This window comes from Xiphophorus maculatus, chromosome 15, assembly GCF_002775205.1.
Source record: "Xiphophorus maculatus strain JP 163 A chromosome 15, X_maculatus-5.0-male, whole genome shotgun sequence".
NCBI lineage: Eukaryota > Metazoa > Chordata > Actinopteri > Cyprinodontiformes > Poeciliidae > Xiphophorus > Xiphophorus maculatus.
In genome coordinates, this window is record NC_036457.1 from 8310529 (window position 1) to 8325399 (window position 14871).

The 14871-nt window shown below is 40.5% G+C and overlaps 2 protein-coding genes across 2 annotated transcripts; one reads left to right on the forward strand and one right to left on the reverse strand.

Moving 5' to 3' along the window:
* The first annotated feature begins 26 nt into the window (after nucleotides 1-26).
* On the forward strand, nucleotides 27-1837 carry churc1 (churchill domain containing 1). The gene is made up of 4 exons (XM_005803130.3): nucleotides 27-215; nucleotides 291-426; nucleotides 1253-1323; nucleotides 1411-1837. The coding sequence occupies exons 1-4, from the start codon at nucleotides 177-179 to the stop codon at nucleotides 1501-1503; spliced, it is 339 nt and encodes a 112-aa protein (XP_005803187.1). The 5' UTR covers nucleotides 27-176; the 3' UTR covers nucleotides 1504-1837.
* A 3189-nt stretch (nucleotides 1838-5026) lies between these two features.
* On the reverse strand, nucleotides 5027-13831 carry LOC102231945 (tau-tubulin kinase 2-like). The gene is made up of 16 exons (XM_005803164.2): nucleotides 13614-13831; nucleotides 13266-13388; nucleotides 13070-13179; nucleotides 12818-12965; nucleotides 12155-12228; nucleotides 11918-12058; nucleotides 11723-11827; nucleotides 11486-11551; nucleotides 11052-11144; nucleotides 10838-10963; nucleotides 10588-10745; nucleotides 10118-10307; nucleotides 8996-9210; nucleotides 8463-8907; nucleotides 6805-7502; nucleotides 5027-6205 (listed from the first exon to the last, which is right to left on the reverse strand). The coding sequence occupies exons 3-16, from the start codon at nucleotides 13136-13138 to the stop codon at nucleotides 5872-5874; spliced, it is 2862 nt and encodes a 953-aa protein (XP_005803221.1). The 5' UTR covers nucleotides 13139-13179; nucleotides 13266-13388; nucleotides 13614-13831; the 3' UTR covers nucleotides 5027-5871.
* Between the last annotated feature and the right edge of the window lie 1040 nt (nucleotides 13832-14871).

The following is a 14871-nucleotide window of genomic DNA, read 5'->3' on the forward strand; positions in this document are numbered from 1 at the left end:
AGCTTAAAGTTATCAGCACCATGTTCTCACATTGGATGCTGTATAGATCTGATCAATGTCCTCCTGCGAAAGAGTGGATACTCATGAAAATATTCGGCTAAATGTTAGCTATCCGGGGCTTATTGTTGTAACATTCTTTTTTTGTTTTGTCTTATTTCATGAAAGTTTAGGTCAACATGTGCGGTGGTTGTGTGCATAAAGAATACCCGGACCGGGTAAGTTAAAGCTGCCGATGTATCTCAAAAGTTGAATTTAACGTGGTGGCGTACAGGAGAATTGTGTTGTTTCAGGGTAACACTTGTCTGGAGAACGGCTCCTACTTGATGAACTATCTGGGCTGTGCGAACTGCCATCAGAGAGACTTTGTCCTGATCAGCAACAAGGCCACCGAGGATGATGATGGGGAGGAAATTGTCACATATGACCGTTAGTGTCCCTTGTTGTCCAATCGCGAATACATTATGTCCTACTCATGGACTTTTTGAGCATTTTGTAACATTACAACTACAAACTTAGATTGTTTTTTGTTAGGATTTCGTGTGATAGAAAGTGTGGGAAAGAAATTTTTAAAATTGCTTTTACGTATAATAATCTAAAAAGTGTGGTGTGCATTTTTTAGCCCCTGTCGGTATGTTCTACTACAGTCTTTTTGCTGCAGTTCAGTGTCTTGCCAGGGAAAGTGTGATTTTCGATGTTAGTTCTCCACCAAACCTAACATTCTGCATATAGGTAATAGTTTTCCTTCAACACTTTTGCTACTCTTCCACAAAGAAACAGATTTCAGGCGAGCAAGCTGTAGGTCAGCAGCTCCTCCAGAGGGAACATGGAGGCCTCCTGGCTGCATCTCATCTTTGCTCACCAGTCAATTTAGGAGAACAACTTTAGTTTGGTAGATTTGCAGTTGTTCCATCTTAACATTTTAAAACAATAGATTGAAAGTCATATTATTTTATGCCCTAACCCTTGTAAAAATTTTTCCACATCTATCTTCTTGATGCTGTTTGTTGATAAACATTACTCAATATAAGCCCACTAAAAAGGTGAGTAAAGTTTTACTTAGGGGTATCAAGATAAAGGGGGCTAGTAAAAAATGTGCACCTTACTTTTCAGGTTTTAATGCTTAAAAAATGTTTGATAATTAATGCATTACTTAATAATTAATGCATTACTTGTCAGATTGTCTTTCCAGTAGTTGGTGGTCCATAACCAGCACTTTGAGGAAACATCCACTTATCTCTGTTTGTCTTTCCAGATGTCTGCAAAAACTGTGACCACGTCATCGCCAGACACGAGTACACGTTCTCTGTTGTAGACGAGTATCAGGTGAGTAATGACATGATTTATCTACTTGGCTCGCTTGGATCCACAGACTTACTCAGATGGTCTTGCATCCCTGTTCCGTCGGTGCAGGAGTACACGATGCTCTGCATGCTGTGTGGAAAGGCTGAGGACTCCATCAGCGTGTTACCAGATGACCCCAGGCAGTCTGCACCTCTCTTCTAAATATGAAAAACAGAAAACTGCGATTTTCAGCTTCTGCAACATGGATGACACTGGCTGCCCTTTAAAAGGTTCCAATCGCCAATCATCACCCATCGAAAGTGAATACCAGGCTTTGCTGCTTGCTTTAAAATAGTTTTGAAATGCTCTTTGTGATATTGGCAGTTGAGCAAAATTTTATTGTAGAAAAAAAAATCCTCTTTATTTTAATTGATAATTGACTGTATATAAAGATTTTTGTACTGCTGCATTGGGTTGAAATCATTTCAAAAGATGTGCTGCTTACCCTTTCTCACTTGGTTGGTTTGGATATACTGAATTAAATTAAATCATTTAATGAAAACTGCTTTTTGTGCTCTTTGTCCAATATTAATATTTGGTTAAATAAGAACAGAAGCAATCTCTAAAGAGTGGAATGCTATTTTTTAGAGTTATATAAATTAGTACATCATTGAAAAGCGTATCTTAATGTTTCCGAAAAAACAATCACAGATATATTTAATATCTAATACTAAAATGTTATACACTTGTAATGGCTAACAGGGAAGACTTGCAAACAAAGCTGTATACAAGCTTGTTAGTGGAATGTTGAGTGGAAGACAAAAACATTAAGGTACAAACTTTACAGGCTCATCGTTTCCAGTGGCCTCTGCTATCATAAAGGGAGATACTTTACGGAAGGCAAACATTTCTGTATTAAAAATCTTTTATTATTTTGTAATATTTAAAATATCTATGAAACTCAATTTTTGGTTTTCACGAACTAAGAGTTAGTTGTCAAAATGTTTAAAAAATACTTAAAATATAACTTGTATAGAAGATACAAGTTTCAGTTTTTCCAATTGAATTGCTGCAATAAATTGGGGCCTGCCATGCAAAGCAATGGCAGGAACCTATTACTATTGTCGGAGAAAGTGTTTCTTTCTTCTTCTTTATTTTTCTTCCGTAACCGTTAATGCGGCTCGTACCGCTGGGTGCACACCTACAAATGAGGTATCAAAACGTGCAGAAAATTCACGCCATTCCAGCTATTACTTTTGGTGGGATTTGGGCTTAACGTGGCGACATAATTCGCAAAAAACTACGAAAAAACCCCCATTATAAGTCAATGGGAAAAATCCTAGAAATACCCTATTTTTGAGGATTTTCTGTGTCGTCACAATTTCACCTAGAAATGCCATTCAAATTTCATTTTGTAGATACGTCTGTGATCTCTTCGAAAGTGAAGACGGCTCGTCGATACCAGTTACGGTTTGTCCACAATTTGCCTCTAAGCGACCCAAAGTTTCTCATTTTTCCTAAAGTTAGAGTGCGTCTCTGGCTGCTTAGAGTGAGAGATGAAGACAACTTTTTCAGCCCAAATCATTTTTGAAATCGCCATCACGCCCACAAATATCGCACGATTAGTATCAAAATCGGTCCTGACATTGATACGCCTGTCTGCTCCGGTAAAATGTTTTCGAAATTTATCTAGACCGTACGGTTTTCTGTCACGGTGCTTCAGAGCAAAGTCATGCGACAGGATTTTCTGAGGCTGTCTGAGGCTCTCTCCCATGTATTTGAATAGAATTTCAGATCTGGGCACAACATTTCTTTCTCTCATCACTGTAAATGCTCTGACTGAGGTACAGATATGAATCTCGGGACTATCGCAGAAGACACATTGACCTCTCATACGCTCGAAACGCTTTTCGAATATGTATTACGGTTCCCGAACACGAAGGATTTGTTTCCAATGCTTTTTTTCAGTAAAACGTGTAGGCTCAAACACACAATGGTGTGTTTGAGCATGTATGACTCACAGCTCACACCTGCTGAGACCATTATTTACCATGGCAACGGAACTCAAGAGGCTATTGGCTGGTGGTCAGGACTACAAATTCGCATCGCTGTAGTTCTATCTATCCTCAGTTGAAACAGATCAGGACTGAGAACTGGCCTTTAGAACTACCTGCTGCTATGGGCTGTATATAACTGATTTAACTCAGTAACTGTTACACATGGGATTAGTTTGGAACTTTAAAATTAAGCATATTGAAAATTTCAAAATAAAAGCCTTGAATATTTTACATGACGTAATTGCTCTTTTTGGCCGTATATGACTTTTTCATCCAAAGCAATGTTACACATGGGATTAGTTCGGAACTTTAAAATGGAGCATAATAATAATTTCAAAATAAAAGCCTTGAATATTTTTACATCAGCTAATTGCTGTTTTTGGCTTTATGTGACTTTTTCATCCAAAGCACTGTTACACGTGGTATTAGTTTGGCCCTCTGAAATGAAGCATACTGAAAATTTCAAAATAAAAGCCTTGCATATTTTTACATCATGTAATTGCTTTTTTTGGCCGTATATGACTTTTTCATACAAAGCACTGTTACACATGGGATTAGTTTGGAACTTTAAAATGGAGCATAATAATAATTTCAAAATAAAAGCCTTGAATATTTTTACATCATGTAATTGCTCTTTTTGGCTTTATTTGACTTTTTCATCAATTTCAAAATAAAAGCCTTGAATATTTTTACATGACGTAATGAAGCATACTGAAAATTTCAAAATAAAAGCCTTGCATATTTTTACATGACGTAATTGCTCTTTTTGGCTTTATTTGACTTTTTCATCCAAAGCACTCTTACACGTGGTATTAGTTCAGAACTTTAAAATAAAGCATACTGCAAATTTCAAAATAAAAGCCTTTAATATTTTTACATCAGCTACTTGTGTTTTGAGCATTATATAACTATTTTAACCCAAGGACTATTACACATGGGATTAGTTTGGCCCTTTGAAATGAAGTTTAACAAAACTTCCAAAATAAAAGCCTTGACAACATTTTAAATCGTACCGAATGGTGCACGTCCACCTCGCTTAACTTTCTTGCGGTTCTCCGCGTGCCACTGATTACGTCGCGGCGTTCTTTAGCGTCGATGCCGATTTGTAGTGACGACGCCGTGCCCAAACCCCACGGGCGCGCCTCGGCAGGCCCCGGCTAAATTTCTTCCGAAATTTTCTAGTTTTTTAATATTCTGTTAGTTGCACCTTTATACGGTAATTTTTATTACCTGTTTAAACTCAGCTCCAACAAAAAAAATCATGAAAAAACAATGTGCTGCAAGTTGTTTGACAGAGGTAGAGTTAAATCTAACAGAAAAATTTAGGTTTTCAGGATTATCCCTCTTCTTTGCATCAAAGCAAATGACGTTAAGCCTTCAGCTGATTTTTCTTAAATGCAAATTCATCAAAACATGTTTAGCTGGTGCATTTAAGGACTTAAAAAAAGTTGAAATTTCCATTTTGAAGTATTAAATTAACAGGGAAAAGCATAGGACTAATCAGTATTTGAGCCTGCAATCAATGGCCAGAGCCATCTGTGGTAAAACTTAAGATTTCAATCACTGCTAAGGACTGAATACTAATTATTTTAAACATAATTAAAATCCAAGAGGTAAAAACTGAGTCACCAGACTCTTCTTAGCCATTTCTTCCAACTCCCTCTGTTTAGAACAACAAATCAGCTGGATTTTACCTTTATGGTATATTTTACCTTTATTGAAACATCTATTGTGGTTCTATTTTCTCTAACTTTCTCTCCTGCTACCTAGGTGGTCAAATATTTTCTCCAGCCATCCGTCCCATCCACTCCCTCTGCAAGAATTACCCAGAAACAAACAAAAAAAATCTTCCAACATTCACATTGTTTGGATCAGAACCAGTTCAATAAAACACAGATGCTTCAACAGATTGTACAAATAAATAAATAAAAAAAACAATGTTTGCAAGGAAGAAGCTCATGCATGTTTACAATAGCGCTCTTATTGTACATTCTTAGAAGCGGATGGCTGCGTGACGTGATTTAAAAGCACACAACAATGCTAAGATAAGTCAAATGAGCAGCCCATTATTAAATATTAGCAGTTTGACCAGAGTGAGGTCCATATGCTGCATGCTCTGGCTCTGTACAGGAGTGCTGATCTATATATACTGATTGTGGGGTTCTTTAGTGTTTCTACAGTGAATACATGGTTTATATATTTAGTGTTATTTTTCCTAATAGTACATATCTACAGTTAGGTTTTTTTTTTACATATCAAGTATTAAACATGATTATTTTGGTCTCATTAGGCCTAAATAAGGTTTTAATGGAGGAGTGAAATGAGAGGTAAAAGTTGGCAATCTCAAGATTTTCTCCACTTTTTCAGTTTCATATCCGAATAAATAAATAAATACATTTTATCATACATTTTACATTACATACAGTACATTCCTTTCAGTAAATGTCATATTTACACATGCTATCAGGGCGTAGGCAGCCTTAACGCCACAGGTGCAACATTTTGGGACCAGTCAGTTGTGTGGGGGATGCAGTCATCGAGTCACTTTCCCAAAGGCTTTCCCTCTGGGGCCGGGGCCCCACTGCGCCGGTCCATACGAGGCCCTGTCCTGCGGCTGCACGTGTCGCGGCGGGGGGGAGCCCGACAAGCTGGACGGCGAGCGGCTACGGCCCGGCAGAGCCCCGCTCTCCCGGAGCTCCTGGCGGGAGGGGGAGGAGCTTAGCGAGCGCTGCAGGGAGGAGGAGGAGCTGCGGGGGCGGGGAGGCGGGCTGAAGAGCATCCCACCGCGGTCCTGCATCAGCTGGGTCAGGCTGGCCAGGAAGTCAGCGTCACTGGTGCTGCTGGCACGCACCCTCAAACGCCGCCGTCTGCAGAGAAACAAACAGTGAAGAAAGAATTTGAACCAGGCAAAGCTGAAACTATGCCACTTGAGGACTTCTGGGAAGAACATATTTACAGATAAATAATTTTTGTTTATCTTAAGTGCAAAATGTATATTTTTTTTGCAAAGGCTTGGCTTGAATACTGCTTTGTTAGTGTTGTTTATTCAACAAATGGCTTTTAGATTCCAATTAACTATTAATTGATTATATTAGCTGATTATTTCAATAATCGTTTCAGCCTTACTGAAGTGTCAACAGAACAAAATTGCCCTTGAAAATGTATTAACTCATTAGGTTCATTTAGGGAAAAGAGGCAAAACAGTTAGGATTTTGTAAAATATAAAAATGTGTCAAATGTTTGCAGCATTTTTAAATATGGGACCACTTCAATAGTAAAGAGCAGCATCCGTTTAAAAATTAAGCAAATTACACAAACAAGCATGCAAATGAAAATTATTGCGTTCATTTTAATTCATCATGCGATTACATTACTGGTTACTGGGACATACATTTCTGCCTGATTCTAATCCCAGTTTGATGGCTATAGGAGTTATTGGGAAAGACGCCCAGTCTTTCCCACGTACCTGCTGTCTACAACCGGACGGACGGGGGGTTTCCCCGGAGGCGGCCGAGGCAAAAACCTTCCACTGAGCTGCTCCGGCAGAAACGTGGCGCTGACAGGGCGAGGGATTTTACTTTTGCTTCCGGATGAGGAGGACAGGGACAGGGGGTCTTCTCCCCCATAGTCAGACCTGGAGCCGCGCTCCGAGCACAGCCTGTCTTTTGGCAGAGCACAGGGCAGGTTGTCACAGGACAGGGAGGGAGAGGGCGAGTGAGTGGGGGAGCCTGGGAGTGGGCTGCTCCAGCGGTGGCGCCGCTCCGCGTTCGGCTCCCGGCTCGGCGAGTCCAGCGGGTTGTTGGGATCTCGCACCGGGATCCGGCTCAGTCTTGGAGACGACGGGGAGTCTCTGCGCTTGAGCAGAGCGGGAGGAGGAGAGGAGGAGACGGTGACGGTGCTCTCCACGGCGCCCCCCACTGGATCAGCTGGAGGCTGATGATTGGGCTCTGAAGAGCGGTCAGGCAGGCCGGAGTCACTCTCGGGGTCTCTGTCATTGGTCAGGTGGGACGTGGGGCCTTTGGCAGGGATCAACTCTGGCACCGAGTCCAACCTCTTCCTGTCCTTTGAAGCGTCCTCAGCAAGTTCCTGAGATTTACAGCTCGGTGCATCTAATGACGCCGCATCATTCTTCCTCACAGGAGACTGTGGCCCACCGCTGGAGATCTGAAAGCAGGTACAGACATTAGACAGAAAGAAGAGCTTTAAAATCACAAATGTTCGAGTGTGTGAGATTTTGGTCATGTTTTATTTTTTGTACACATTTAGGAGCTCTTGAGCAAACTAAAGTCTAAGCACAGTAGTTTATGTACATGTTCCTCTCTAAAGCATTCCTACATCTTAAACATCTTTATATTTTGTCACATTACAACCAGGACTTTCAATGGATCATCACATTCTATTTTATAATCCAACACAAATTAGTGAATAATTGCAAAGTCTTTGTACAAACAAAATTCCTAAAAGTTGCTACAGGCTCAGGAGGAGTGGTGAATGTTGCAAGTCAGAGTCGATACAATCTGCTGGGCTTCGTTAGAAAACTTTTCAATCAATTTCAGAAACAAGCCGAACTTGAACGCATTGCTTAAAAACTATAATCAAATTGTAATGTAATTGGCTTTGAATCTGTCTGCATGACAAATTAATTGACCTTTTTTCTAAAGTTCTTTGAGAGGACATCTGATGTGAATTTGCACTATGTAAAGAACTAAATGGAAATTATAACTAAAAAGCCCAATGAATTGGAGAAACAAAAGTATGATGTGGCAAACCAAAACTAAAGGTTGGTATTATATGTATTAATTAAGCTATTTATTTTTCCAGAAATTCAGATTGAGATGTTTTAGATAATGGAATAAGTCTAATAAGTTTGAAAACTCAAACTCAAACTACTTTTCCAAACTGCATAGAAATTCTGTTTAAAAACCCATTCCTGAAAGTACTCCTTTTAATGTGTAGCTAGAGTCTAGAAAGAATAATGTGCTCTTAAATATTTGATGACATCTCCATTAAAGCTGAGCTTGCTCTGAGTGCAGCTGACCTTAGCTTCAGACTACTTTGTTCAGAAAATGTTCCTGCTGCTGCTGCTCACAGCACTTGTTTGTAGAAAATCTCTTTCAATCCTACCTGCTCCATCTGGGATCTCCCCATCAGGACTGAAGGTCCAAGCATCCCTGGCAGCCGGCGGTGGCCTAGCAACCAGGTTCCGGGCATGGCCATCTGCGACAGGACGGGACTGCTAGGTACTGTAGGACCGGTCTGGCCGTCTTGCTGCTCAGCTGACTGATTCTCCGCTCTATCAGAACCGCACGGACCCGACTTGTCCTCCTGAGGTTTGCCTGCTCCTGAGCTGTTGACCTGCTCCATCTCCAGCATCACCCATTCCTGAGAGTCAGCCTCCTGAGGCACGGGGCTGAAGTTGACAGCGACAAAGCCGCTGCTCGCCGCTGCTTCCTCCGGGTCAGGGGTCGCCGTGCCGGACTGGTCCTCGTTGCAGGAAGACGTCTGCTGTACGTTCTCAGGAATGGGTTTCTCCCCAACGTGACAAAGGATCGGCCACTGTTTGCCCAAGCTGATAGAAAGAAAAAAAATAAGAGAATCGTGAGATTTTTTTTCTTTAGATTATAGTTTGCTTATCTTGATTTGTAAAAAACTCTTACTAGGCTTCAAGGAAGCGTTCCATCGTGGGCTTTGGTTCAGGTGCCAGTCGCTTTTCAAATGCCAGGCTCTGGCTGTGCCTCATCCGGCGCAGCAGTGGCGCGGCTCGGTCCATGACCATGGTCTCTGATCGGACCCGGCGTGGAGAACTCTGCACTGAGCCGGTGTTGGGACTCTGGTTCCCCTGATTCTGACTGTGTTCATCTTCACTTACTACCTGAAGAACATAGACAAGAACACATCTCAAAGAAAAGAACTGCACCACAGAAAACTACAAACATGGATCCTATTCTATAAATGAAAAGAAGAGCAATATTTTTATTCATCAACAAAGAGGTCAGACTCCTATGTAGAACATAGCAATGACTTCAGTAGTGCTGGACAATGACTGCACACTGTGACTGCATCTGTGAGAGCTCATTCTACATGTTTGTTTTCTAGGCATAGTCTGTAAATCAGTCTGTCCAGAATTTCCCCATTGCAAACAAACAAAAAATTATAAAAACCTTAAAAATTGCTAATTTTGTGTTGTTACTTTAGAAATGTTTGCAAAGAATTTTGAACTACTTTAACAGTTGTTGAATAGATTAATTAGCAGAATAATGGATGGAATAATCAGTTAAATGTTAGTTGCAATTGTAGTTCAGTGTTTGACTTGTCTGACTATAAAGCTTTGCAGAAGTTGTTATTGGCTTATCAATGTGGGAAGCTACAAATTTCAGCTGAGATTGTAGATGGTGATTTCAAAGCAACCTCTCAGTGTCACTGTAGTTGTTTCCAGTTCAACATTAAGCTTCTGGAATTGCATCAACATCAATCCTGTGGAAAGCTTAAGTTTAAAAATGTCGGGAATGTACCAGGACACCAACCAGTTTTCATGAGATTTATCATTTCTGAGGGAAAGTGAACAAAGAAAAGTATGAAGTTTGCTGACAGCTACAAACATTATATGGTTCATCTGCAACTTGCAAAGGAAGTTTATGTGTTTGTAGTAGTCAGTAAGTGTAATTTTGATACAGTGAGAACTACAGAAAATCCATAACAGATTCAAACTTATTGTAAAAAAAAACTGTCACAATGCACCAAAGCTTCATAGAGAGCATGCACAAAACAACAACCCTGACCTTCCTGATCATCGGCTGAGGATGTTTAAGGTTGCGGTTGCGGTCCATCTCCTCCCACACGTCTCCACCAGCGGTGGTCGGCGTGGGAATGGGGGGACAGTTGTCGGCGTCGCTGAGGCGTTCCCCTTGAAGGACATCCTCTGTGTTTTCTCTCTGCAGCTCGCCGGGCAGCACCGAAGCGTTGGCCATGCTGGGGAAGAATAAGAGCGAAGGTCACCCTGCAGCTCATTTCCACAACATCATTCAGAGTAGTAATTTTCTCAAGGATCTCTGAGTCTGCACATTTGTGCTCTAAAAACAGAGCTGCACACTGGAACACGTTTTCAGCAGTGTGTGAAGGAGGACTGGATAACATGAAAACTGCAAAAAATAAAAAATAAAAATCTGCCTCAAGGGAATTAAAAAAAAAAAAAAAGAGTTAAGGTTCAAATGTCAAATATGACAGGAGCCTTTTTTTAAGCATCCAGTACCCGAGGTAAGCTGGGGTGAGGCGAGTAAGCTGCTGAGCGGTGTTCGCTGCAGCAGTGATGGTCAGCACATCCTCTGAATCACATTTCTCCCAGTCATAGGGGTCGTTTTCCAGCACATTGTGGTTCTTCATGGCCTTCTCAAACACAGATGTTAGGAGCTGTCTCAAAAAAAATGTAAAAAATAAAAATTTGTATCAGCATTTTAAGCATGGAAATGAATAACATGCAAAATATAACAAGCAAAAAGAACCTGATAGTCGGGTTTAGTGAAATAATCCAAGGTTAAGATGTGATCCAGGAAAGTGCTGAACTCTGAAGGAAGGTGCTTCAGCATGAGTCGGTGGTCGTACGTCTCCTTTAGGTTTCCTACTTGTTCCTGGGATGTGAGAGGGGTTAAAACAATGAGCGGATGGACGTATCAGTGCATCTTAATTCTACAACAAGATGGAAAAATAAGCGCGTACTTTGTCCTTAATTTTTCTCCAGGGAAGTTGTCCGACCATGAACTCAACCAGCATGTAGAAGAGAGACCACAGGTCGTCATGGCGACCCATCTCCTACAAAGATGCACAGACGAGAATAAAGGAACAGAATAGATGCAGCTTTTACAATAGTATTAATCTAAAGCATGTGATATTTATGATCCAGCCAACATAGTGTTTTTTTTTTTCACCTGGAAAAATTGTAAGTGGAGCATCTATTCTTGAGCAAGAAGACTAGGATGAATTTGAATTAATAGCAACAGAATTCATTTTATTTCATTTACATCTGAGTAGCTGCCTCTCTTGCTCTAAGGCTGTGGCACAGGTTTTTTGTTAGTCTCCAATAAAGGCAAGGATAAATTGATGCAATTATGGCTGAAATAGGAGAATTCATAAGTAAATAGGACAAGTCTCACCTTATTCTTATGAGCATTGATTGAGGCATATCGCACCGTTCCTCTGAAACCTGCCACAGGACGAGGCTGAAAGAGAATTAATGCAAACTCATGCTGTAGTATCTGTCAATAGTCACAGTTTTTATTTTAAAATGCTAGAAAAGCCCATTGATGTCAAAACCAAATTTATCAGCAGATTATTAGTTTTTACTTTGAGAATCCAAAAAAGTTCTTTGATGAATTTATTAGAGCACTTACTGGACGGACTTCTTGGTTGGAGTTGGTAAACTGTCGAGCCAATCCAAAGTCTAGCATATAGCAGCATCTGCAGGTACTGGCAAGTCGTCCCATTGCAAAGTTTGACTGCAAATCATACAGAAAACCAAGTTTACAATCCTATTTAAGAACGTGTTTGCAATAAGCAAATTATATATTACACAGAATTAAACATACAGGTTTAATGTCACGGTGCAGAAAGCCCACAGAATGGATGCTCTCAATGGCCTCTAAAATCTGCTTGCCCAGCCTCAAAGTCGTGGAAATGGAAAAGGTTCCGCGGGTCATCGTTCTGCGCAAATCTGCCAGATTCCTCCCCTTTGGACCAGATATCAGTATTGGTTGTATCATCATAGTTGTGATGCAGCAGGCGGACTAAAAGCATGGCAAATATTGGGACAACGAGGGTCTCACCTGCAGTTCCATCACTACATAGTTGAAGCGATCATTCCGACCGCAGCCCACAAAGCGACAGACATGGTCTTTTCCTGTTTATAAAGGGAAGATGCAGTTTTACGTATGTCAATAAAAATACCTCACGCTAGTTTCAGTCTGCAAACACAAGCGGACACTATCATTGTCCTAATAAACAAAAACTTGTATTAAATCCATTTTGAATCATCTTTTCCAATCTGCACTCCACTCCTCCTGCTAAAAGCAATGGGACTAAATACAAAAAGAAACAATAATAAAAACAGAAAGGACTGCACTTTCTAGAGCATTTAAACTACACCTACCAAAATGTTCCGTGTACAGAGAATGGTATAATTTTTAACATACCATTTTTGTTGAAATATAAATATTTCTCTTGATAATAATACTGGAGCATTGCCTTATTTAAATTTGGGTGATGTCAGTGTTATTTCTAATCAGAAACAAAGACCGTGCCAGAAGGAACTTAATTTTAAATCTTCCATGGATGCAAACAAATTTTGAGCTTAATTTGTGTAAGGTATGGCTATAGTATAATCTGAATTTGAGAGCTGAGTGAAGCTGAAAATTAAACATTCATTTTCTCCTTATTTTTTCAAACTCTCTGGGTTACTCTCCATGACGGTGTGACTTAGCATAACTTACCCTGAAGCTTCTTCAGCACAGCCACCTCCATCTTTAGCACCTGCTTGGGTTGCTGAGCAGACTCGACCTTCAAGGCAACAGTGGCCTGGCTCAGCTGATCCAGGACTTCATAGATCTCCCCAAAGCCGCCTCCTCCTATTTTCTTGACCTGAAATCAATATTGGCAAGTTAAGCCGTGATATCTGCTGAGTAAGAAATGAGGCATTCCGAAATTGAATTAATTCACTGAACTATGACATCAACAACACCCACCACTTTCCACCTGTCCCTGACCACATCTCCCACTGACAGGATGTCCGCGTGCTCTCCAGCTCCACTCATCCCGATTGCTCTCTGCTGGCATCAGTGTCACAAGCACTTCGCTGAAGGAATAAAGAGCACACCTTAAAATTCACGTCAGTTTACCCACACATAACAGTGCGTAATTTATGATGTAGCAAACACTGACCTGATGGCATTTTACTACACCCTGGTAGTCTTTAGGGACTGCGCCTCACGTTTCCAAGGCAAACTATCAAAACGTTAGCTAGCTTGATAGTAGAAAGGTCTCTCCTAGCAGGGTTTAGTTTATCTAAAGCAGTGGCAAAACACAGCATAGCTAACACAAAAGAGCCACAATTCACAGACCACAGAAGGCACAAAATAGCCTGATAAAGTAAAATCTCTAAAATAGTTTATTTCGGTTGTTTTAACTGCCTCCGCTGGTGCTGAGAATAAGCTAATTAGCATGCCTCCTTATGGATAACCGTTAGGAGGCACACTTCTCCGGGTTCTTTTTTTTTTTTTTTTTTTTTACCTCGCGTCAATGCACCTCTGCGACACCAGTTAAAGTGTACCATCCAAGCAGTCTCCATGCTTCCAGCCGGTCCAGAACCAGTCGAGTCATTCCAAGTACCATCTTATTTACCAGATGAAACATCGGTGGTGGTGGACCATAGCTGAGATTAGCTGTCCGCGTTAGCCAGCGAGCTCCTAAGGAACGATGCCTTACTGTTGACGCCACATATCTTGAGGCTTCTGATTGGTCCTCAAACTTCTGCATCCGCGAGGAGCTGGGAATCCGGAGATATCAGGGAGGGTATGGCAAGTTAGTTTGGTATATAATAGAGCAGCATTTTAGAAGCAGTGGCCATTTACTATGTAATTGTTCTCATGAAAATAAGAAGCTTAACTAAATTAAAACGTCAATCTTGATGAGGTTAGGGTTAGACTGGCTGAAGGAGTCTGGATTGTAGACCGAAATCAATTTTAAGAAATAAATTTTAAGGCTGTCTTTAGGCATTTTCACCAAAACAAACAAACAAAACAAGTTGAACAAGAACATTGTTTCCCAAATTGTGGATGAGTTCAGACTGTTTTTTTTTAAAAAACCTTGTTATGTTTTAGGCTTCATTGAACTTTTAAAGACACATCTACTCTTATATTACATGTTACTGGGGTTTTATGTGTCAGGCTAGCAAGAACTAGAACATAAGTGTGAAGTGAAAGAAAAATTATATATGAGTTTTACATTTCTCTGAGTAAAAATGTGGATTGCATTTTCATATACTTCTTTTTACAGTCTTGTGCCTCAATAAAATGCAGTGGAACTGCCTTCAGAAGACAATCAATTTGTGAAAGTCCACCTACTTAGTAGGGGAAACAGCAAATGTGTGTAAGGGAGTGTACTGTATTGGTCAGAAAAGAACAAAAAATTACTTGCTCACGGTGAAACCATGGCAGTGGCAGCATTATGCTGTGGTGATGTCTTTATTCAACAGGGACTGAGAATAAATTGAGAGAGTAAAATAAGGATGACGCAAAATACAGGGCAAATCTAGAGGGGGAAATCTGTTAAATGCTTCAAAAGATTTAGAACTAGGGCAGATTTTCACCTTCCTACATGACAAATACTATAAACATATCCAAAGCTACAATGAAATTGTTTGGCTGAAGATATACTCATGTATTATAAGGACCCAGTCAAAGTCTACCACTAAATGTACAGAGCCTATGAAGCCTAAAAATTGCGGTCCATTACGTTCTTCGTCCAATATGACTGAGTGTGAGTCATT